Below are 25248 nucleotides of genomic sequence, written 5' to 3' on the forward strand. Positions count from 1 at the left end.
TTCTAGCTTCCCCATCTCAGGAGTCTCCGTCAGCATCTTGCTCAAGCATAGCCTCTGACTGTTCTTCCTGCCTTGCAACATGAGCCTCAGGATTTGCCTCTGCAGGGTCTCTCTGAAGACCCTCTGATCTTCTGGTCATCCTTGATTTTTTTGCAGTCTGCTTGCCTGGACAGGCTTGTCCACCTAACACTGCTGAGCAATGCACAAATTAAAAAGCTCCTCGGAAATAAAATTTTGGAACACTTCATCTCCTCATTCCTTAGCCCTAATAAAGGCTCGCTATGTGCCCCAATATTTGTTAACCTCTGACATAGTGAAAATTGATGGAGGTGGTTAAAGGATGATGAAGTTAAGAAAGAAGAATGAGGTTCCAGAAGTTTTCCCCCAGGCAAAACATCTATTGTTTCAGTGTTGACTGTTGCTATACACTACTTACAAATCTTGTGTCCTTTTGTATAGCTGCATCTGTTCTTTCACTCTGATGCTCAAACCCTTTATTTTTGCTTTTTGGACAGCTGCAATATGATGAGTGCTGCGTGAACTAAAAATGCTGCCCTTTCCTCTGAGGCACGTAATGTAAAATAATCAGAAGGAAATCAGGACAGAAAGTAGAAGTGTGAATATGGTTGCTGCAGCTGGAGTCATATGGAGATACATTTGAAAATTAAATGCCAAATAGAAAACTAGTAGAAATACCTTTCATGCCAATAACCAAACGACTGTAGACTGTAGAGGGACTAGAATAGAACAGAGGATGGAACTGAAGAATTTAAAAAAGACAGGTCTTATAGAGTGGTATTGTCTTTTCTTTTGCTTTTCTTGGTTTTGTATGCACCTGAAAATGTTACAGGATAGACAAACAGATGACCATGGAGATGAATGACTCTTGAAGTATAAAGGAAGTTTAGACTGTAAATGCATTTTTAAGAATGGATTTAACTGTGAAAGAAGCAGCTTGGAAAGGCCCTACAGTGCTGTAATCCCATTAGTCACAGTGGAAGAGGTAAAACGGCTTGTTAAAAACAAAAAAGAATGTGGAGAAGGGGTGACAGAAGGGTGAAAGCAGCAGCTGCACCCTGGAGGGAATGGGCAAACTGGAGAAATAGGTTGCAAAAGAGAGAAGGCAATTTTTGTTGTGACTGTCCACCATCTGAATTCCCCCTCTTCTTATCCGTATTAGCTCAATGTCGCGTTGACCCTCCCTCTAGCAAGCAGAGGGAGGGGAGGAGACTTCCACACTTGTCAGTATTGGTTCTTCAGTCAGATGAGGAGGATGCACTGATATGACACTGGTTATTTTATTAGTATGTGGGTCAAAATAAAATCTGGCAGCAAAGCTTTTCAGAAACCAGGTGAGTACTCCTCTTTTCTGTGATCTTGTTGTACAGAGTCAGCGAGGAACCTAGGGTAGCTTGTCTCTCTTACGCTACTACATGGTGCACTGCAGAAGAACTATTCCTAATTTTGGTGGAAATAAAAGCATGGAAGCTCCACTTCTTCCCTCCCTAACCTAAGTGAAGACTCATTGAGTGCACTAGTTTTGGAGTTTTGTTACCTTCTGATCTATTAATAAAGTGAGTTAACTTTTTCCACCTTAAAATGCTTGCAATCACACCCTTCCCCTCTCCCCTGTCTAACACAGACCTCTAGGGTACTGGATTCTCATGGCCAAGTGAGTTTTACTGAAGTTCTGTGCCAGTGCGTGACAGTTCCTGTGTCTTCTTCTTGCTGCATGAAAAAAGAAATAGTGACTTTAAATATGAAAGTTAATCAAGTCTTATTTTACTCCAAGTGGCTGTTCTTTCAAGCTAATTAAAATAATTCAGATGACTGAAGAGTCATTTTAATTGACTTAGGATTGCAGTTCAGAAAAAAAGAATATTCCTAGTGGAAAGACTCTTTGGGGTTAAGCCAGCATCATAGCATGCAAGAGAGTTGAATCCAGCTGTTACTGTGTTACGGGTTCACTTCATAACTTTGAGAAATGCCTTCACCTTTCTTCTAAATATCAGTTTTGATGGTCCAATCTCACACTTCGTTTTGTGCATTAAAGTGAAATAGGCTCTTACACTCCGAGGGTTTCTGTAGGTTTAGGAATCCATCCTTGAGGCTGAAATTCTGGACTTTGTAAGCTAACCTACAGGACCTGTTCCCAAGGGCCTGGTTTTACCTGAGCTCTTGTCCCCTACCTCGCCATGCCGGCCACTCCTTTGTGCCAGCACTGGTGTGTATGCAGCCACATGTTCATATGATGAGGAGCATGACTCAAATGAAGAGGTAGGTAGGTAGATTTACAGAGCATTTTCTAGGCACATCATTGCCTTAACTAAGCTCACTGGAAAACATTATACTGATACAGGGAAGGGGAGGTAAAGCTTGGCTGGGCTTGGACCCATTTGGAGAGCAGGTGGGATCACACCTTTGGCAATGTCTGCCACAGAGGTTGACTTCAAGCAGTTAGAGGACTTCAAAACTTCAGTTACTGCTTACTAAGGAGACACCTGGGCTTCTAGGGAGTTCCCCTGGTAAATGGTCCTGTTCTCACACATAGAGATTTCCTTTCAGCACTCGATCATCTGCAGTTGGAGTTATTTGGTTTGGTTTTTCATTCCACAAGATACAGGGATTTCCTGCATTATGTTTTTTTCTCATGAGCTGCTTGCATGTGTTCGCTACTTAATTTCCTCCAGGTGGGGTGGAGAATTGAGGGTAATATGTTAATTTTAAAGTTCACACAGCTACATTTATGTTCTCTGGGACATGAACTTTATATTGCTTTATCTCATTTTATGTTTATGTAATACACAAGTCTCTACTTCCTCTAGTGTCAAGGAGGATGAAGGTTTGCGTTTTTATACACACAGACACAGTTTGTTTGAAGTGTCTCCTTTGTCCAGAATGTTTGCATGCCTTTAAAAGTGGTTTCTGAGTGTATCTTTAGCCTTCAGGTGATGGCGAAGCATGGCTTAATTGAGAAGAACTGGAAATTCAGAATAACCCCAGGATATTACGTCCCAAAAAAGAGAAATTCTATTACAAAGTAACTTACTGCTGCTAGGCCAAGTCTGTGTCCCACTGAAGTCAGTGATTTAACTGCAGCAGATATAATCTTTGTCACAGATATGACCAGTTGTCATATATAAAAAACTAGTTTCATGTGTAATTTTCAATAATGTGTTGCTCTTAAACTGTGTCAGAACTGGAATGTTACTTAAAGTATTGTCTCAAGTTGGGTTCTCTGAGAATCTTTCCAAGGATTCTTCTTTTTCTCAAAGTTTTGGACTATAGGTGAATGATTTTTTAATACGTTTTTCTTATATCTGATTTTCAGGAGCCACAATCAATCAAGAAATTACCTACCTTGATTCACTCTGGATTAGTGGCTGTTTATGGCACAGTTGTTTTGAATCGTATAGTTCTGTTTTTGGGAACAGATGATGGACAGTTACTGAAGGTAAGCCAAGTGTGGCACTCCTTCCCTTCTCCACCAGCCACTGCTGTATTCAAGTGGGTAAATGTTTCCTGGTTTATTCAGGGTATTACAAACAAATATGATCCCCTGAATCCCTGGTTTTTGTTTGAGAAACAACTGCTGTATGGTCCTTTGGAGAGCAAGATAACTTTCAAAAGCAATTATGTACCCTGCCTAAAATTCAAGTAAACGTTTCATCAAAACACTAATGCCCACAGTATTAATTTACAGACTGTGGAGTTCTCAGTTATTTTGCCTTGTTTCCCTCCTTGCTTTGAATTTTCAGTAGAAATATTAAATATTGTTAGATTTTGGAATCGTGTTTGTTTGTTTGTTAGCCTATCTGTGTGATGTGAATAGCTGTCCATTAGAGAGAAAAATCAAGATTCGTTTTGCCTTAGCTTCTGAATAGTTGACCTATGCTAATTTAAATCCATCGCTTGAAAGTGAAAGTTGTCTTATCTCATTATCAAACATTTCAACCATCCAGTCAAATGTCTTTTATGCTTTAATTTTTTCTGGGTTTTGCAAGAATGTGCATTTCCTGTCTACACTGCAAAGGATGACTCTCATTCTTTGTCTTCATTAAGCAGACATTTGGAGAGGAGTGTAGTAGAGACCTTGAAAAGCTTTTGTCCATTTGATTTCATTTTGCTTTTGATAATGAAAAATGAAATTGAAGTCTTCCGTGTCTCCTTAACACAGCGGAGACCGTGAACACATCTCCCTTGTTTAGTCATGAAAAACCAATGTTGGTGTGCTTATTGATTTAGAAAATGAATTTTCTGTGGTCTCTCGTTCCCTTGAATTCTGTGCAAAGGGTGGTGGAAAACAGTAGAGTTGGGCAAGGTAAGAAAAAGAAATACCATCACAGGTGTATACTTAGAGAAGCCACAAAGAAATTTGTGTAAATTCCTTTTTACCTTATGGGTGTCTGAATGTTAGCTTGTTTTCTGAAGGCTAATACTTTCTTCTCCATTCATAGGAGTAACAGGTTGTGACTTTGGGATATAGGCATCTTTTCCACGTTCAGTTTCTGAATCAGTCAGGAACAGGCTTGGTGGAAGGCATGTTTCATATGCTAAACCATTGCCAAATTCAGTGCTAGATGTGTCTGGCATGGACTTTGTTGAAATTCTGTTCTGATGGTCTTTTCCTTCATCCTTCTCCAGTGTGACAACCAGTGCAGAAGGTGAATTGAATCATGGCACAGTAATTCATCTCAGAAGCTTTGGTGTAACTGAAATTAGGCTTTTGTTTAAGATGTTGACTGATCAATAAAAGAACTTGAGAATAATTTAATTATGCATGTTTTAGGCTATTCTTAATGAGGATATGAAATCCAATTGCCCAGAGGTTTTATATGAAATTGAGGAAGAAACTTCCATTTTCCCCAAACTTCGACTTGATCCAGTGAATAATAACTACATCTATCTGTCCTCTGCAAATAAGGTAAGTACAATATTTAATAAAATAATAAATTCATGTAAACTACTGCTTTAAGGATTTCTACCACTTTATAAGTGAAGCATTGGTTTGTGTCAGAATTAGACCTTTAATATCCAAACTGCAGTTACCAACTTTACATCTGATATCTTGTCTAAGTGTGGGCTGCACTCCTGCAGAGCTTGGAAGAGCTTCTACTGTCATGGTGCTGCCCAGTGTTGCTATGATCCAGCAATACCCTTAATCCCATGCTTGTTTTATGCCATTCTGCCAAGAAAATGTTTCTTTCTGTTTTTCATGGAGGCAGGAAAATGCAGATCATGCAGAATCAATCTTAGAGATAGCAGAAACATTGTACACTCTTTGGAGACAAAGCAATCAGGTGTTGGTAGGTCAGGGTTTGCCAGTCAATTAAGGAGTTTCTAAAGCGAAGAAATCTCTTAATTTAAGAGACGGCTTTGAAGCCTTAGTTCTGATGCAATCAGTGATAAAGCTGTAATCAGTGATAAAATTCCCATTGTCTTCAGTTAGGCATAGACTTCAAAAGAACAAAACAAAAGGACAATGAGAACTGAGCAATGTGTGTGCATAGTGAGGCCAAGGAGTTCAGCAGTGGTTGAGAGCTGCACGTCAAGCAGAGAGTGGCTCCCAGGAGCCTGTGCAGTTGTTGCAGCACACCCTGCAGCAGGGCTACTGAGCAGCAATCAGAAAATCCCTTCGTCTCACCAGCAGTGGGAAAGATGGCATTGAAAGCTTAAGGACTTGCTGTCCATCTTAGCTGGACAGGATTTCACCCAGCACTTAATTACCTTCACTTACAATAAAATCACTTTTCCGGCAGTGAACATAGTGTTTTAGCCTGCTGTTTTAGAGTGGGGGCAAATTGGTAGGAGAACCCCTGACTGATATAATACATCTACCACAAATATGGAAGGAATCAAAATCTCAGTCAAAAGTGTACATAAATATTCAAAGTAAGACTTGAATTCTCTTTAGCTTTGGTAAAATCCAAGTTGTTACAGAGGAACAGCTTTTAGGAATAAATGCACTTCTCTGATCATCTCTTGGAGCTGAAAAAAGGCTTCTACACTGTCCTTTTTAACTTGATAGTCATCTAGGATTTTGACTGGTTATTTTGACTGAACTGATTTTCTCACAGACCTTGAGATAAATTTAATTTCACGATATATGGATGGAATAACAGTAAATATAATTTTGCAGGAAGCAGTGTATCCTTGTTTCTCTTGACAAGATATAGGAACTAATTCTTGCAAATTTGTAAAAAAATGGTTTAAATTAGTTTTTCTTACTAAGATCATTAATTCACATTGTTATTAATAACATTATTTGTATCTGTATTCAGTATTTGTAATCAGCTTTCTCTTTTTCTTTTTCCTTTCCTTTTCTGAAAATGGCTGGCTAGGATATTCAAGCTGAATGTACAAGTATAGACACATATAATATAGCCACAATTATCTACATTTACTTACTGAAATGGCATTTTCATGCATGTTAAGCAGTTGCATGCGTTTGTTCTAGTGTGCACATGCAGTAACCTGACATGGTGATGCAAACACAGATGCATTTTGTTATGCGCATGCATTTTTGGATGCACCTTCATCAATCATTTAAATATCTCAGTTCTGAGGAGAGGAAAATGGTGTTCTGCTAAGCAGAGCATTATTTGTAAAATATACCTCCTTTCTATTATTATCTGTAATTCACTATGCTGATCAGTCTTTCTTGCATTAATCTGCCCATGCTGGCCTTTGAGTAGTAGAACCAAATTGTTATTGTCAGAGGTGTTTCATTATCTGATGGCAAAATACAGTGTGTGCAAAATAGGCTGCATATTTCTATCCAAAGGTCTTCTGGCAGAGGGGAATCCATAAGGAGACTTCCCCAGAGGGATTGTGCTTGGTTGCTGTCAGATTTTTAATGGTAACCTTCAACTTCCCTGTTTATGGAGGCTATATTAATTCAATGTGTTACTGCATTCTTTGGTTTCAGGTGAGAAGAATACCAGTTGCAAATTGCGGTAGATTTGCTTCTGAGCAAGAATGCTTATCTGCAAAGGATCCCTACTGTGGGTGGTGTTCTTTGAATCGAAGGTATCTTTTAGTATTTTAGACTGTCATATAAAAGAGCATTATTAGTCAGTGTACATTTTGACTGGCTTGGGTCTATTCAGCATCAATATTGTATCTACTGGATTTTTATGGAATAAGTCATAGCCATAAATGTGAGACACTTTCTTGTCATGTGAGAGGGAACTCAGCACCTTTGAAAGACTACGTAACCCGTAGATTTTTGAGATCTACCCATAAAATATATGTTGGGCCACGAATAGCAAATAATTTTGCTTTTAGAAGACATACTTTTGCTTTCCAGATTGAGAGATGAAATTGTATACTTTTGCTTGAAATGTCGTAATGGCTGGGAGCATCTTGTATATGAGAACGAGAAAAGAGTGCTTAGTATTGATAGTTCCTTTCTTTGGAACCACTGACTTTGGCTTAGGCCAGAGGAGAATTTCTTTCTAAATACTTCATTCGCACATTTGAATCATTAATTTTGACTTACTTTGAAAGAGGTTTGAAAGCTATTTTACATCTGTGGCCTGTACTGGAGAAATTCCTGGGTCATCAGGCCTAGTCTTGGCAAGCAACCACATAAAGTAAAACTAAAAACTTGCAAAGGACCATCCTAAATTTAGATAGGCTTTTTGTCCTTCCTGCCCTGGTTGTGCAGCTTCCTGGCAGTCTCATTTTTTGCTGGTAAAAATATGTCTGCTCATTTTCATTGTATATGTTTATGGACAGGTTATTTGTTCTGGTGTTCGCATCACCTTTGACTGAATAGGTTCCCCCCCCCCCCCCCCACTTCCTCACACTTACCTCTTCAGTGTTTTTGTGAAAGCAGTCTCTCTCTTTGCTTTCATTTTGGTGTGCCTTAACAGTGAACTTCATTAAGGTCCTCTCACATAAGACACTCCTTTCTTACCTCCACTCCAGCAATCCTTCTGTGAAATTTATGCATCCTTTTAAAATAAGAATGGCCTGGACTCTCAAAGTGTTCCAGAAGAGATTTAAGCTGTCTTTCTTAATGTTGTTTAATCAGTCTGTCCAGGAAGGACCTTAGTGTGTTCTGGCATCACAAACGTCTTTTTCGTGACAGCATCACATTGATGGGCCACAATCATCCATGATCAAATAATGCCCCCAGGTCCTTCTCTTTCTTTGTTGTCTTTCCAACTGATGAGTTTCCAGTCTATAACACATACGGGTTGTGAGATTTTTATTGCTGTAGGTGCATGTTCTTGTACTTCATGCTTTTAAATGTCATTCCATTTCAAGGTTATCCAAGTTTTCCTGTGTGATATTCTTATCTTCCTTTGCATGTTAATGTTCCCAACTCTGTATCATCAGCAGATGTCAACAGTGTAAATCTTCTTTTATGCCAATTTTCCAGTGATTAAAACCTTAAACAAAAGTGCCTATAAGATGGATTTTTGAGGAATTCCACTAGTAGCCTTCTTTTAGAAGGTTAATACTACCCGTTTTAGTTTGTTATCCATTTGGTGATAACGTGATTTTGCTGAAGATTTGCTACTTTATGTTTGCAAAGGTAGTTATTGGAAGAGAGTAGGTATTTATTCTGTAATGTGTTTTCTTCCAATTCTCTTTTGCTCCCTTGTTAGAAACTGTGTGTGTTACAGTGCTAAGCTTTTCAGGCTTTTAGTTACCTTATAAAGAGATTGTGAGTAACTCTTATTACTCAGTAAATCCCCTGCTTATGAGGGGAACCACTGAAAGTTTCCGTCTGATTGAAACAGAAATAATTTACTCTTTTGGAGAAAAAATAAATGGCTATAATAGGAATCCTGTTCAACACCCATATAATTTTTTACTGTTAAATACTTAATGTCATTAAATATTTGGTTTTGTGAAGAGAGACCTCTGAGTGAAACTTTAGGAAAAGAGGAAGACATTTTTAGCCAGTATTTTAGTCAAAGTCCATATGTGTCCACTAAAGCAATATATTCCATAATAATTTTGAGATCAATTATATGTTTTCTACTTTTACAGGGAAATAAATCTTCTGTAAAATACACACTCCAGTTTTATGTAAAATTTACTAGCACTGCTAGTGCTTCATATTAAGGACAGTGTGGATTAAAATCCAGTCCTTTATTGAAAAAATGTGTGCATCTCATTGCAAGTGAAAACAAAATGAAACAAAATATTTCTACTCTTCCTATTTCTACCCTTTCTTCCATAGGGACGAATATATTAATTCTCCTTTTCACTTGCAATTATTCAAACCAGTTAGTCCTAGCATTGTGTAATTTCTCCTAATGTTTATAGATTTTCTGTAGATGAATCAGATTTACCTGAATTATGCTGAAATACAATTCCAGTACAAGGTATTGATGTTTTACATGCATTTCCATGTGGAAACATCACAATATGTAATCTAACATGACCAGACTTACTTTTGGATGTAGTCAACATGTGGGACATCTGTGGACTTCATTCAGGGGTTGGGATGTTGGAGAAAGAAGGAAGCCAAAACTTTGTCTGAAAGTATGTTCTCATTCCATGGGGAAATCAGTATGCTTTAGCAGGACAGAGAAGGCAGATGTGTTAGGATCTGTAGTTATCACAAGATTAGTGAAGCAGAGACTTAGGTAAATACAAATGAACCAGTACACATAAGTATTGTGTTATCATAGTGAAATAAGAGGAACTCAGTTCCAATTGTGTAGAGAAATCTTTAGTAGTATAAAGAACTAGTTTGCTGTGGGATATTAAAAAAAAAATCTTGACTCTGCTTTTCTCTGTACACATATCTATGCATGTCTGAAATCTGATCCAAGGGTTTCATACTTTATACCTGCATACTTGTATAGGGTCCAGTTCACCTTTCCAAGAAAGCCAAACTTAGTTGTCTGAGTCAGTATGTTAATTTTCAGAATCATGTGGTTCACAAATAATATTTATCTGTTATGTTCATTCAAAGTACTTGCAATCAATTTCAATTTTCTAAAAATAGTGGTATTACAGAATAATTTCATTTTTAGGTGAGTGGAATTATCTTGGTTGGTGCAGGGCAATTTTGAGAATTTATGCTGAGAGGCATCAGATGTGACTGCTTCCTGTGAAAATGACTGTTCTCCACAGCACACTGTGTGAGTGTTAAAGGTCAGCTTTTAGAGCAACAAAAGATGCATTTTTCCCTCACATAAAGACAAGCACAACCCTGAGTCCTGGGTGGCATTACTGATTTTGCTGTTAAACTCTCAGATTCTTCAAATCTTGCAAATGAGGGAAACAGGTTCACTGCTGGTGTTCCTCAGGCAGTGAAAGAAAGCAAGTAACTTCTTCCTGAGACAGTTGTAAATATTCAGCTTGATATTAATATTTCAATATTAGCATCACTGAAATGCATACACTTATTTAGTGCCAAGTACTGCAGGTGTGTTGCCTTGCATCTTTACTGTTACAATCCTCACCCTGTCAGAAAATGTAGAATGTCTTTGTTCTGTCTTTCTTTGTTGCCAGTGCAAATTACCTACCTATATGTATCTGAGAATATGGTTTATGCACTTCTGTTGATGATGGATCCCATCTTCTGTGGCTCTAAAACTGTGGTGCTAATGAACCTTTGTGATCTCAGTAGGGTGAAGAGAGAGATAAATGAGACTGTAATTTGTCCTAGTTTGAAATATATCAGGCATATATAGTCCCAATTTATTACAGTATCATTATGACCTGAATGTATTCAGATGCAAAGCCCCACCAGGTTCTTGTGCAGCAGGAACTCAGTTTCCTGAGTTAGACCACAAAGGAAGTGACCTTGTGCTTAACTGCATTCCAATTGCCAACATCTTGATCTGCAGAGAAGATGACTTTATGGTTTCTAAGGTTTGTGGGGTTATTTTGGGCATTTTGGAGTGTGGTGGATATTTTTGTTGAACATGTTATTAATTCTGGGGAGAAAACACATTGTTTGTGAAATATGTTTTTACAGTGAGCTCTTCATAAAAAAGGCCCATACTTTGGAACTGTGAACTCATTTCTGCTTTTTAGTGAAGGAACGGCTCATTAAGGCAGATGTCACTGTTCATATGATTGAAGCTATACATGCTTCTACATTTGGTAGAAAAGTAGGATTAAAACTATCAAATGTTACATTTATTTATAAATATTCAATCATAGTATTAAAATATTAAGATATATTCAATTAACACTTACTTGTCTTTAATTGCTAACTATACGAAATTACTTGGAGTTAATCTATGAATTGTTCATTAACTGTTGACAGCAGACAGAATTTTAAGGATTCACCTTTCAAACTTGCTGATTGTCCATCTAATTTGTATGCCTATGTTGTCTTTTTCTTATAACATGTTTTTAATATGTGTAATCTTTGTAGTACTTATATAGCCTAGTGTTTCCTCATTCTTCCTTAATTTTCTGTTGCACAGTTTGTTTCCTACAATTTGGCATCTCTAACATTCATATTTACTTTGAGCTATCCTAATTCTGAAGTGGATTTTATGCTTGAAGACAGAGAAATCTATTTTGAACCTTTTCAAATCTGGTATTTTCAATCAAGTGCACTGACAAAAAAGGGAAGGATCACCATTGATATCAGTGGATGACAAAGGAGATCAGGGAAGAGGATGCATCTCCTCAACTATGTACATTCGTAGTATAGCTCTGCATTTGAGCTTCACTCCTATCTCTTCTTACACCCTCTGGAGAGAACAAGCAGTTTTATAGTGTGGTTCATGTCATTTTTGTATCCATGTCTAAAACAGGGTAGGGAAATTGTACCCTAAAGAACGTATTTCTCCCCCAGAGAGTGCAGAGTGGGGTTGGGGGTCAGTGGGGGGATCGGATCTAGAGCTGTACAGTGAAGCAATCAAGTTGGGGATGATGAATTCCATCCCAGGCTACCAATTCCACTGTAAATGGCCAAGCTTCTAGTACTTGCTTGAGTCCCATTGACTTAAACAAGACCCTCGAGCATATATCAATGCATTGTAATTTATTTTGATAAGCAGAAGATTTTACTGATTGTTTTCCTGAAGCTTTTTGTAGTTATAACCATATTCCTGTAAAAAAAAAATCAATAATGTTCCTGTAAAAAATCAATAACTTTAAATAAGTTGAAGTACAGTGTCTGAAGTCAAAGGCACGAGAAGGAGGCTAGTATAATTTTATGTATACTTTTAGGTGCACATTAAAAGAAAATTGTACACATTCAAACAGCATAAATGGTTGGTATAACATTTCACATGCACCTGATAAAGATCTGAAAATCCTGCTAAGTTTCCCTGCCAAATATCAGGTATGTACACCCAGTTTTATGTGTGTTTGTTTATTGTGACCTAAAATGTGTGATGTTGTTGCTTATTGCAGCTTACCTTCTTTTGTCACCATGTTCCATATATTAGTTCCTCTTACCCCAACAATTGGCAAATATCTTGGAAGTCTCAGTAAGTTGAATGTGTGAATTAGATAGATGTTCTCTTCCTCTCCTATGAAACTTATCCTGAAGCTATACTTCATGATGTTAAGTCAAAAATTCAAATATTCACTATGCTGACAAAGGCGATGTTTCCATTGTATCACTGTATCAGCTATTTTAATATTCCCAGTAACTATATATCAAGTGCAGTATGGAAGTCCTGAGCTTTGTAACAAGTTAGAAAACATTCACTGGGACACATATGCTAACGCAAATTTGTAAGTGCTTGATATTAGTCTTTACTCTCTATCTGTTCACAGCATACACAGCCTTGCATATTTGATTATCAACTATTGTGACTGGCCTCTTAATCTGCACGCTATTGTTTCTGATTTCCTGATTGAATACACTAATGCAATCATATTTGTAAAGCAGTCTCAGCCAGAAACAAAGGATAATTCATTACAATATAAGTTCTGTTCCATAATTAAGTGCCCTTTGGTTATGGATGCAAACGATCTCTCTGTGAAGATCTGTACATTCTTACTTAAATATTTTTAAGGGAATATAGCAGCATATAACACTCACAGCAAAATTCTAGTTTTAAAATCCAGAACTATTTAAGATTACTTGCTAACATACTGTACAGATCCATTTAATTTGTGGAAGTAAGCAATGCTGTTACTTTCAGAATTCTTCCTGTATTGCTTCTTCAGCTGGGAAAGTCACTCTCCTTTGAGAGTTTACCTAGTGAATTGTCTGCTTCCACCACAAAAATTTTCGCTTTGTGCATTTCATAGTTTGTCATTTTCTGTAACGACAAAGTGATGACTTAGCAAGTATAACAAAAACCCCCTGTTGTATTCTTGTTTTTATTGTTTTATAGGTTGTTGTGACTGCAAATGTAAGCAAAATCCTTACTTTCTGTATGATAAAAATTGTAACAGCTGTTGAAACATTTTATGAAAATGTAGTGCTGAAAAACTCATCCTGTTTCTGCAATCTAACCACTCCGATGATAACTGATAATGGTATGTTTTACTATTATATGTATTTAATGCTTATTCACTGTCCTTTAATACTGGGGAGTACTACATAAATACACGCCTAGTGAGTGTGAAAGTACATAGTGCTTTTTGTTAAATTTCATTGAAGAAAAATAATTCATATTTTGTCACATGATTTGAGTATACTCACACTGTTCTTGGTGATTAAAGTTCTGTTAATATGGAATCCTTTGCAGAAGTACTAACACACATTACCCTGTGGCTGGAAGCAGCTTCTTCAGTTGACCCTGTGGCACTGCAGTGCTTTAGCATTAGCAGAATATTTATTTACATGGTGTCATTAATAACTGTCTAAGGAAGCTTAAGATTAATGCAGGGACTGCATTAATGCAGGCACTCCAAGCTGGCTGGAGCAATGGAAGCAATGTTGGTCTAGTGCTTTGCCTTGACAAATTAACCCATCTTAACTCTTCTCTAATCTGCAAACAGAATTTGTTTTTGCAAGAAACTGTAGTGGCATAAATAAAAGGAGAATCTAATTATGAATGTCTGTACAATAAATAATCTTAACATTTAATTAACTGTTGCAGCCTGAGACACTGTGAGAAAGTGATTGTCCAATGTAGAGGATTAGCAGAAAAATGCATGGTTCAGGGGCAATTTGATGGGTACATACTTTTGACTTGATTTCATTCCTCCTTCTGAATTATTGGTTGAATCATTTTGCAATAATTCTTATACTACTTTGTTCATCAATGGTTCTCAGAGTTAGATACCTGAGCAGTTTGTATTGGATGTGTGATGCTTGTGATCTGGTTTGTGTATCTAATGGACAGCTACAAGTTCTAGAATGAGGTGGTAAATTACTGAATGTCTAGACTTTTGAGCTGTTCTTTAGGCTTTGGTCTCAAGAATCAGATCATAATCCTTCACAGTGGAGTCTTATTTGACTAATAGCAGGGAAACATCCCCTTTGCATTTCTTCAAGAGTCTGTATAGAAGCACAAAACTTTTTTAATAGAGATTGGCCTTATAACTTCTTAAAGCTGTTTATGTTAGAATGAGAGAGTTCTAATCTAAACTAAAAAACAGATAGCAAACACAAGGGATACCACATGTTCTTAAGTGACCTGAAGAGGAAACAGATAGTTCAGATAAATGCCTTGCCTCTATCTCTTCCTTGATAACATAGCCCAAATTATGAGAATCTGATTCTCATATAAAACCTTTGTGTAGGAAGAGGAATTAAATGTTACCAAGTATTTTCAAGGACCTGTTGTTCTGAAGAGCTTAGTGCTACAAAGAGCTCTCTCTCTCAGGGACCCTTGCCCCTGAAGGAAGTTCCTTGGAATATTTTGATCTGAGGAGGCTGTATGGGAAAAACTCCTCCAGCATCATAGAAGTGTTGTGTCAAGTTCCAGTCCAGCGCTGGTAATTGAGGAGGAAGGACTGTCACTAGAAGGTGACAGCTGGAGTGATATCCATGAGTATTTTGATCTATTAAGCTGTCTTTAGTAAACACTATTGGTGGATTTTTAAGAGGGAAATGTCCTTTATTGACCCAGTCCCAAAAGCCATGTTTTCATGTAATTATGGAGTATATTGTTTGCTTCTGTGTCTTCACAGACTAAAGCTTTCTCTTAACTCCATTAGCAGGTTTTCAGAGAACAGTGTTATGGAAGCCATCTCACCTTGCCTGTGCTTTGTGCCAGAAATGAGCCCTTTGACAGTGTAAACCAGAAGGCTGTGAGGTTGGCTTGTGCCTGCCGGTATTCCTGCCACTCACCTGCTCCTATGAGCTGCAGTGTCTTAGTGGATAATTCAAGAGTGAAGTAACACTGACTATTTGTGGTATCTCCTCTAAAGTGACCTCAGTTCCACAAGAGGATGCACTTGCAAAAGTCCTTTAGATATCATTTCCTGGAAAAAACATTTTGAAAATACCTGCTATTCAGTGCAGTCTAATGCATTTTAAAAGGTCAGCCCAGACCATATAGAAAATAATAGGTTCCATTAATTCCAACACAGACAGAACCAGGAAAGCATATTTGACAGTGTTGTTTTTAAAGTATTTATACAAGCTTAAAAGAAAAGACAAGCTCTGCCAGAAGGAGATAAATTCCTTACTTTTACTTACTACTCCTAGTAAAATACTAGGAGTATTTTACTTTTTCTGTAGTTCATGGCTTGAGACATGTAGGCAAGTGATTTAGGCAGTTGTGTGTCAACATGTCAGATTTCTGCAGATAAGTAGATTTCTGGAGATGCAAATAAGTGGTTGATGAAGGATTTCAGAATGTCTGTCTGTAGTCATCCACATCTTTAAACAATAAAATACCATTAAAGTCAGACTCTTTGCTATCCATTTATTAAGGTGTTTGATCATACAAATGGTCAGTCCCAAGGGCTGTTTCTAACAGGCAGTTCAGGTGACCTTTGCAGTGAGCACCCAAGGGCCATGCTGCCATGTGGAGGTAGGAGATATCTCTGATTTAACCATGTAGATGTAGCCAAAGCTGGCTTTCATCTGAACAAGCCAGCCTGTGATAAAGACAAAGGTTTCTCTACCTTTGCAAGACAGATATACTTAAAATCTGTGTAACTTTCCTGGATTAAAAAGCTAGCTACTTTCTAGCATAGAGAAGTCAGAGAAGTCTGCAAACATGGGTTTCATTTGATCTTAGGCAGCCATTCATTTCACAGACTGCACATCTGCAGGCACACAGATGAAAGAGACCATGGCTTAAGTGGTATATATCTAATTCTACTGTTCGATGTGGTATTCTGCTCATAAGAGAAGATACTCTTTCATACCGCAGCTGCCAGTGAATTGTTGGTATAGTAATTGCTAGCTGAAATAATGGCAAATTGACTCATGCAATCATAAAAGATTTAAATAGGATGAAAATTGCTACTGCATAGATTACAAAAGGAGACTCTGAAACCAAGTCTGTGAGACAGAAAGAGAGAGAAGTATGGTATGGTGGGGTCTCTTGCATTAGAACAGTCTGTTGTGTTAGAAGACTTGAATTGGGGGTCTGGCTATACCACAGTACATATCACTGTGTGCTTTTTGAGAGATGATTTTACATCCCTATTTCATGGTAGCATTTCCTTATCTGTATCCTGACAATAACATTGCTTTTATTTGTCATGTGGTGGTGGCATCAAGCTTAATTAATGTGTGTATAAAGCCTTGGCATAACTCAGCTGACGAGTGCTGTGGAAAGACAAAATCTGGTTATTTTTATCAGTCAAAAGTGTGAGTGGATGTATGAGAGAAGGTGCATACCAAGTACATAACAGCTCGTTTGAGTTTTCAACTCAAATTATTTTTAAACAGTTATTTCTTGTAATATCCAGCATATACCTAACATGTACATTTTTCCAGATTGTCTAGTTCTCGAAGCGTCATTGTCCTCAAGCTCTTGGAATATCACACAAACATTTCAGTTGAAAAAGTAAGAGCCTGGTTCTTCTTAAAGTTCATTGTGGGGTTGATGTGTGTGTGTGGGAAAGTGACTGAAGTCATTCATCTTTTTTTTTTTTTTTTTTTTTTGTATTTATCAAGGAACTACATTTCACTAAAGATAGGCAGATCCGTTTTCTTGGCCCACTTCTTCCTCCTTCTCTTTTTTTTTCCCCCTTAAAAAGCTACTTCTTCTGATGACTCTCTTATTTAATGGGACCCTGGAAACTAACTGTAGGAGAGTCATTACAATGACTGAATTTATGACAAGTGCCTGAAGAGATAATAAAGGATGTCACAATGACATTAAAATCCTTTTTGTCCTTGGGTAGAAGGTGGGCCCTTGGTACTCAGTATAAGGCCTAGATTAGAGGAGTCAAGAGATTCTTTAAAATCACTTTGTGAAGCTGTTTTAAATTAGACCCAGATGCAATTTAAATATGGTCCACAGGTAACATGAATATAATTAAACCAGAGAGTAACATCTAATCTGCTAATAGGAATAATGAATACCTGTTCTTCTGTACACATTCTTTTTCAGACTCTTTGTTGAGACCTGGTAGAGGAAACATTCATGCCCAGCACATGGCCTAACACCTTATGCTAGGTGGTTGTTAATACTTAGAAAGATCTGGCTAATATATGCTGTAGGTAACTACAGTGTTTCCATTCAGAATGCTCCTCTGCTATGCAAAAAGGCTAATCATAAGAACCTGGGATGAAATTGAACTCTTGCTTTTTGGGAAGTGGCACATCACTTCCCTGTCCCTGGAGGAACATGGGGAAGGAGCTGTCTCTCTCTAAATCAGAGCATTTCTCAGCATGTGTGGAGAGGGACTGTGCTGCTCTTGGCTCTCTTCCGTATTGATAGAGGCATTGCAAAGCAAGATAGGGACAAACTAGTCTCCCAACAGGCATATTTTTTGGTAGAGGAAGGCAACAGCAAACTGGCAATACTTGCCAGCACTACACACATGGAACAGAGGTTCAGACAAGCTGGAAAAAAATCAGTGATGGTTTTCTGCCCTTTTATGTTTAAAAAGTACTACCTGGTCACTCATGTACTGGACTAAATCACAGTAAAATGTAACCCAAAGTGTTTCCTCTGCTTCCTGATTTTTTTTGAAATTAACGACTCTCAGCATCTCAATACAGATTGTATTTCATACTAAATTTCTTCTCAGAATAAGTACAGCAGAACAATAGGCTTGGAGGGTAAACGAAAATTTTCCCATTTCATTACATGTTTGCTTGGTTGTTCTCTTGGGTTTACGCTTTTTTGTCTGTCACTTGAAATTTGACATTCATGACTGAATCTAGATTGAGTTCCTGTGTCTTACAAAAACTCTGTTTCTGTGTTACCAGCTGCTCACGGTGTATACACAAGGGTGAGTGTGCCAGCTGTGAATGGATACGTGTCTCTCCTGCCACCACCTGCCAGGTGAAGTTTGTTGGGGAAAATTGGAATCCCCTGTGATGCCTTTTCCTTGTATTTTTTACATCTGAGCAGCAATCTGTCTCTTTTTTATCCTGACATGGAGAAATGCTTATTTTTTTTCCAGGATGATTGCAATGCAACTGCTTCCAAGAGGATCACCACTGCACAGAAAACAGAGGTTAGTTAGTGTTTTAAGATCAGTGTTATTAAGGCTCTCCGGGTTGGGGGAGAAATTTATTTAAAATGAGAGGAGTTTGCAGAAAGAATAGAGATATGGATGAGGAGGCAGTCAGTTACAAAGGAAGGTAATGCAGAATTTGGATTGATACTATTTTTTTCTTAGTGCTCTGTTGGTGTTAAAAGGTACCAGCAAAAACTTGTGTTTCAGATTCAGGCACTGAGACAGTGAACACTGCAATTGTCGTGTGCCTACCGCTAGATGCAGTATTTACAACTTTGCTTTAAATGCCAAAGTCCCTGTATGCTGTATTTAGTCACTCCACAGGAGCCAGCATGCTGAGGGCTGGAACACATAAGCTGACCAACAACAACAAAAAAAAGGAGAACATTTCAGGCTTAATATCTTACCTAGACTTAGCAGCATGTTTGAGTTCTGCTGTCACAGACAACTCTGGGAAACTAGGCTTCAGAGTCTCAAGCCTCTTCCTCATTTTTATGCAGCCAGATCACAGCTTCTCCTGAAACATAGCTGCCAGGGGAGCAGAAGGAAGAGGAGGATGTGCCACCCAGTTTCTGCATAACAGAGAAGTGGCTAGAGGATGAGTCCAGGAACTGAAATCCATGGGTGTTAGTAAATCTCTAGTTCACACTTTCAGAAGAATTTTCCTTGTTTCTAGGCTGTAGACAAAACTGGAGATGGATCCACACAAGCTGGATCACTGGGAAGGAAGAAGTGTCACTAGTGCTGCCAAAGTACCTGCTGGATCTGGTTACTGAATTCTCTATAGATTTCGTATAGACTGTATGTTTGCATACAATCTAAATGACTTGGCTCATAGGCCAGCCCTTTAACCTTCTGCTTTGTAGGTCAGCCCTTTAACCACGAGGTTATCCCTTCATTCTTTATGGAACAAAAATGGTTTTATTTTCTCATAAAACTGAGTGATCTTTTTATCAGTGGTTGCTTATGACATGCAGGTGTTAGGAAAGAAATGAGTAGTGGAGAGAAATTTGACTGATGAGTAAGTACATAGAGATTTGCTGCCTACACTTTTTGGTTTCTGCTTTTCGTGAGTGATGCATAGTTGTTATAAATAGTGACTGTGTTCTTCTCTCTAAATGTTTCATTAGAACTACCCAAACTTGTACCTCTGAAGACAGGGATTACCTCTTAAATTCAGCTGCTCAGCTGATGTTTCTTAAACAAAATACATCTTGTTTTTCACAGAGACGAGTGGGATTGTAATAACTTGTGCTTCTGAGCATTAATATTCTGGATTTGATTTAAAGCATTATGTCTGGTGAAAGAACAGAAGAAATTCTTCTTTGCTCTGCTTCCAAATGCATTAATTTGACATTGGTAAATAGTTGGAATTGCCTGGGAGATGGCTTTCTTCCACATGCCTTATCTTGGAAAGACAGTGATGGACAAGGCAGTGAAAGCACCAGAGGCAGTGCAAAGGCAGATGTTTATTTAGAAGTGATTGATCCATTCAGAGAGCTTGAAATTGCATTTGAAATCCTGCTCTCCTTTGACTGCTTGTGCTTTAAGGAGAACATACTGGAGAGTGGAGAAAGAGGATTTGTGTTTTCCCACAACCCCAGCTGAGCATTTAGATTAATATACTTTTTTTCAGTGCCAGCCCCAGCCCTCCTCCTGACTCCAGCTGCTGGTTTCTATGCATGCACCTTCCCCCTCCCTGTGCCAGTGCAGCAGTTGGAGTGGTTGGATTGAGTACGCTTGGCTAGGGAACTGATTTGGCTGGAAATAACTGTTATTTTGCAGCAGGTTATTTTTTGTCTGGGCCGGTTCCCCAATCCCGTTCGTCGGGGCCCTGTGTTACCAATTCAGGAGGGGCTGTGCCAGAGAGGGACTCCCCAGGGTAGCAGACACTGCTTAACCTGCTGCTGCTGCCTCTGAGCCATGCTAACCACACCTCTGAGGATGTGGCTGCCACAGTTCACACAGCCCCAGGGAAGCGTTGCGCTGTCCAGGGGAGGGGGGAGGAGGCTGCAGCTCAGAAATATGGAACTCTTTTGAAGCTGACAGGGCTGTGCTGATTTACATTACCTGAGGACCTGGTGCATGCTTTCTGTATGTCTGTTTGCATGTTTATGCTTTCATTACATGCCTCACAGCTAGTGATTTTTATAAATATCCATCTGCCTCTCTGCTGTGGCCTCTCTTGCTACTGGGCATTGCTCCCCCTGCCACGTAGCAACTGGAAGGTCAGTGGCCCTCTGGCACTGGGGAAATGAGCACTGCAGACCCCAGTCAGGACATTAGGTCCTTCCTGCTTTTAGTGAGGGAGTTCAGGGTTTCTTTTGCTGCTGAAGCAAGTGTTGCAGATTATGGCAGTCAAGCTGGGTGGGAATTGGACTCTCAAGTAGCTGGGGCCATTTTACCTCAGTGTTGTGACTGTACTGACTCCATGAGGCCAAGGCAGGATGCCGAGAGGGAGTCTGTGCTGTGTAGCCTCAGGAAAGGTATGATTTCAGAGGGGACTGAAACTTTCTAACTGAACAGTTCTTTCTGTGATTTCTTCATAGTGTAAGAAAAGAAGCAAGGCAAGTTAATCTGAAGCACTCAGTGGTGTGTGGTGTCTGGCAGAGAGACCAGTGGGAGCCCTGAAGCACCACAGCGTGCCGCTGCACCCCTGAGCAAGGGATGCCTGGCATTTCCCTCACGGGGGTTCACCGCCCTGATGCACTCTGGGGGATTTCCATGTGTTTGTGTGATACTGTGGTATTCTGGTGTTTCAGGGCTCCCTGGTGGTTACCAGTGAGAACCCAAAGCAGTGTTTTGTTCCTTTCTGTGGTATTGGGCTTCTGGATTTGTGTGAGGATATTGACTGTCCTTGGTGCACTGGAGGTTGGACACAGGCAGAAGGACAGGATACAGGTGAAGAAAAGCACCAGTGGTTTTCTGCCTTTAATCTCTTAGATTTCTGCTTCAGTTGTCCTGTCCCAAGGATTAAACTGATTTCCAGATGACCGTGGGAGTGAATTTTTCCCCTCAGGCTGTTTGTGAGGGATTTCCTTTGCCTTTCTCTATTATCCATATGAGAGGTCATCTTGGAGGCCCTTTTGCAGACCCTCTGGCCCCAGCCTTTGCACCCTATGGCCTTTTCTAAGGCACAAGTTGCAGCTTTCAATCAGTGGTGACAGATCCCTCATTTGCTCTGGAGTGCTCCAGCATTCAGTGAACCATGGTAGCATTTGGGGACAATGTGCCAGGACCTTTTGAAATGGTCAGAGTTGTGTTTGCAGAGGATGGTGTTGTGACTCTGATGGTCCCCTCAGGCTACCAGCCCAAAGTATTAGTGCTGTTTTGGGTACATGATAAGATTAGTGGCGAGAAAAACCTGTGGGATGGACTTTCCTAGAGGCTTTGCACCAGCACCCCTAACAGGGTCAGGAAGACTGAACTGCCCAGTGGATATGTCCACAGGTGCACAGCAAAAATCAGGATAATCACACTGCTCTAAAAACTCAATTTAAACTAGTAGTATAGGCAGTCTAAAGGTAAGCCAAAAATCGTTTGCCTGAGAAGGTCCCAAACAGTTTGTGGTTTCACATGCGTATTTTCCTGTTTTTTTTGAATGTTTCAGTTTGTTGTCTGAAAGATAGGCGGAGAGGAAATCGTCTGTGTGATTATAAAACTGGGGAAGAAGCAAAACTGATTAAACATGAGATCCTGTCAAAAGTATCAAGTGAATACAGTAGGGAAAAAATATCTCTTCTTGCTCAGTAGCATAAGTTAGAAAAAGTAAATACAAAGAAAAGCACAGTTTTTCTGCAAGACTGTAGCAACATCAGAGCAAACTAGGGTTATTTTTAAATGCTGGAGAACTTCGTAGCATAAAAATGAGATACCAAAAAACTCCCCTGCAGTTGTTTTGTATCTTTAGTTCTATGTATGACTTCGAAAGGCTTTCTAGTAAAGCTAATTCTGGGGTGCTTTCTCAAATTTTCATTCGAGGATTTGACCCTGCTTCCCCTTTTCGGGTCACAAAAGATGCCTTCATTTGTTCTTCTGATCTCTCATAGTGACAGCACCATGGGTTTTGTCTTGCCTTGTTTTTTAGTTCTTCAGGGGTCACATGAAATGTATCATTTCAAGCTGTGTTTTTATGATACCTACCTTCCAGCATGTCAGACTGTGATTCTTTTGGGCAACTTTGTTATGAGATAAATTGAAATATAAAATATGTAGGTAAAAATATTTGGCTTGTAATGAAGTTGTGATTGACAGTACTTCCCAGGATTAAGTTTAACAGGATTTGAAATGATTAATAAAAATGTATCCCAGTGCCATAAAATCTGCATTCCCGAGTGGTGGTTGTTTTTACATCTGTTGCCTAATCTGCCCAGCCTTTTCATAACCAGATCTTGTTTTGCTTTGTTTCCTAATAGCATATCAGCATTCAATCCATTGAACCTTTGTGGATTTCTACATTAGGCAAAAGTGAAATAACAGTCAAAGGAGAAAACTTTACACGTGCATCAGGCATAAAACTGATACTGACTGGAATCACTGGCTGTAAACCAGACGTGTGAGTTAAACTGAAAAATAATACTATTTACTTTGCATGGTGAAAATTATATCCATTTTGCTCTAGCAGTATGGTTGTGTGAATTGTTGTCATGTGCCTCTCCTCAGCAGAGCAGGGGATGCTCTGCACTCCTTTAGTTACACTTCCACTTTAAATTACCAAAGGGTGGAAATGAGTTTGGTGTTTGAGTACAGTACAGGGGATGGATGGGTGGTCAGTTCTCTCAGTGGCAGTAGGACAGTTTTGTACCCGTGGCTCTCTGTGCCTTCTAGCAGGCACCAAGAAGTTAGGTCACAGGAAAGCCTCAGCTTCTGTTTGAATCTCCTCTGCTTCAAAATATTCCTCATATATTCTAGGATTCTGCTTGTAAAGCACAGACACTATGTTTCGCGTTCCACTGTGGGGAACTGCGGAGAGTTCTTTTAAAAATGGATGGTCGGGAGCGGAATGAAGCCAAACGAGGCAAACACTGTATCTGAGAGCCGTTTATTGATAACAAAAAGGAGAAGGAAAAGGAGTTGCCCGAGCGAAAGACGCCTGGAGGAGACAGCAAAGAAGAGAGGAAAATGGAAAAGGGATAGGGGAGAGCAGAGAGAGAGGGGACAGAGAGCAGAAGAGGGCGTTACCCGCAGCAGGGCGGGGCAGCGCTGTCGGTGTCCAGGCGGGGCTGTGCCGCTGCCGGCCTGCGCGGCTCCCGGCGGGGCGCGGCTCCCGCGGCGACGGCCCCGGACGCGCGGTGAGAGGGCGCCCGCACGGGAGGAGCAGGAGCCTGGACAGGGTCGCGGCGACGGGCTGGATCGGGGCGGCAGGGAAGGGAGCGGGCAGCCCGGGCAAGGCGGCGGTCAGCGACGCGGGAAGGCAGGACAGGTGCGAGGGCAGGAGAGCCAGAAGGCAGCCTGGGGCCAGGGCAAGGGAGGGAGCGAGCAACCCCAGCAGTTAGTTTTTATACCCCCCGGGCCCCTCCCAAAGTCTGCCCTAACAAGGAACCGCTGGCCCAGTGCAGCCTTTCTGTGCCCTCCATTGGTGGAGACCTCTTTGCGACCTGATGGGAGAAGCCCCTCCATAGTATCTCCCACTGCCTGCCTCGTGGGCGGTGTTGACAGGCGAAGTCCTCCCAGAGACAAGGCTTCTTCTAGTTGCCTCCTGCATGTGGCACATGTGCACCTCTCCTCCACATGCCTCCAACAACCTTGGCTCCTCACACCATGCCAGGGAAGGAAATCTCTTGTGCAACAGCTCCTGTTTTTCTCTGTTGATGATCACACAGTATAAGCCCCTAGATAATGAGGCAGTCTTATTCTGAATCAGTTATTTTCAGGTGCAGCTGCAATGGCTGCCTGTGATTACAAAGGCCATTTTACATAGCTAGCACTTGAAAAGGTGGTGTTCAATTTTTGCTTCAACCATTAATTTTCAGGGGACCACAGGAAAAAAAAGGGGAAAAGGAGGGGAATACAGAAAGTAGAAAGAGGAGGGAGTGAAAAAATGGGAGGAAAGAGAAAGAAAAAGAAGAAAGAAAAGGAAAATGAAGATTCTCATTCTTGACTAGCTCATGGACCATGCTGGTAGCACGGAGAAGTACACAGTAAACAGCAAAATCACACATTGCATTACACAGCCTCATCCCAGGGCCAATTATCTATACTGTTTTCTGTGATTATTGTGTCACATAGCAACTTCATTCAAAAGATGCCCTACTTTGTCTGTTCAACTCCCTACTCTCTTTCCACCTCCATCTGGCAGCTCAGACAGAGATTCAGTTCTCTTTTCTCTTTATCACTTGCTGTAGCTTATAGGCTTCGTGTAGTAACACCAATGAGTGGCGTCTGTGTTTCAGTGTTTGTCTGTTTTCTTTCTTCTCCAGTATTAAAGTTAGAAATGTGCTAAATGATACACAAATGACATTTGCTCTCCCACCAACACGTAAAGAGGCCAAAAGTATATGTATCCAGGCTAATGGGAAAAAATGTTCACCACCAATGACCCTGCACTATGTTTCTCTGCCATCATGTTATAGAATTACACCAAATACCTCCTGGATCAGGTAAGTTTGTCTTTCTATACCTTTTATGTATTTTTTCAAATGTAGTTGCACTGAGCCAATATGAGCCTTCTTCCTTGGACAGACTGCAGCTGAAGCAAATTTGGAAGACTGCTGTAACCTGTTGTGTTGGATGAATTAAGGCCTGTGAAGTGATTTA

General features: G+C 39.8%; 1 protein-coding gene across 1 annotated transcript in view; it reads left to right on the forward strand.

Annotated features, from left to right (window-relative positions):
• PLXNC1 (plexin C1) overlaps positions 1 to 25248 on the forward strand; it is a 70940-nt gene that overhangs the window by 7260 nt on the left and 38432 nt on the right. Inside the window, exons 2-11 of the mRNA XM_010410946.3 lie at positions 3332 to 3454; positions 4790 to 4924; positions 6929 to 7029; positions 12163 to 12277; positions 13284 to 13428; positions 16796 to 16865; positions 18239 to 18314; positions 18436 to 18489; positions 22908 to 23047; positions 24912 to 25091. Coding sequence (XP_010409248.2) covers positions 3332 to 3454; positions 4790 to 4924; positions 6929 to 7029; positions 12163 to 12277; positions 13284 to 13428; positions 16796 to 16865; positions 18239 to 18314; positions 18436 to 18489; positions 22908 to 23047; positions 24912 to 25091 — 1139 coding nt within the window. The remainder of the gene's footprint in view (positions 1 to 3331; positions 3455 to 4789; positions 4925 to 6928; positions 7030 to 12162; positions 12278 to 13283; positions 13429 to 16795; positions 16866 to 18238; positions 18315 to 18435; positions 18490 to 22907; positions 23048 to 24911; positions 25092 to 25248) is intronic.

This window comes from Corvus cornix, chromosome 1A (assembly GCF_000738735.6).
Source record: "Corvus cornix cornix isolate S_Up_H32 chromosome 1A, ASM73873v5, whole genome shotgun sequence".
In the NCBI taxonomy this organism is placed as follows: domain Eukaryota; kingdom Metazoa; phylum Chordata; class Aves; order Passeriformes; family Corvidae; genus Corvus; species Corvus cornix.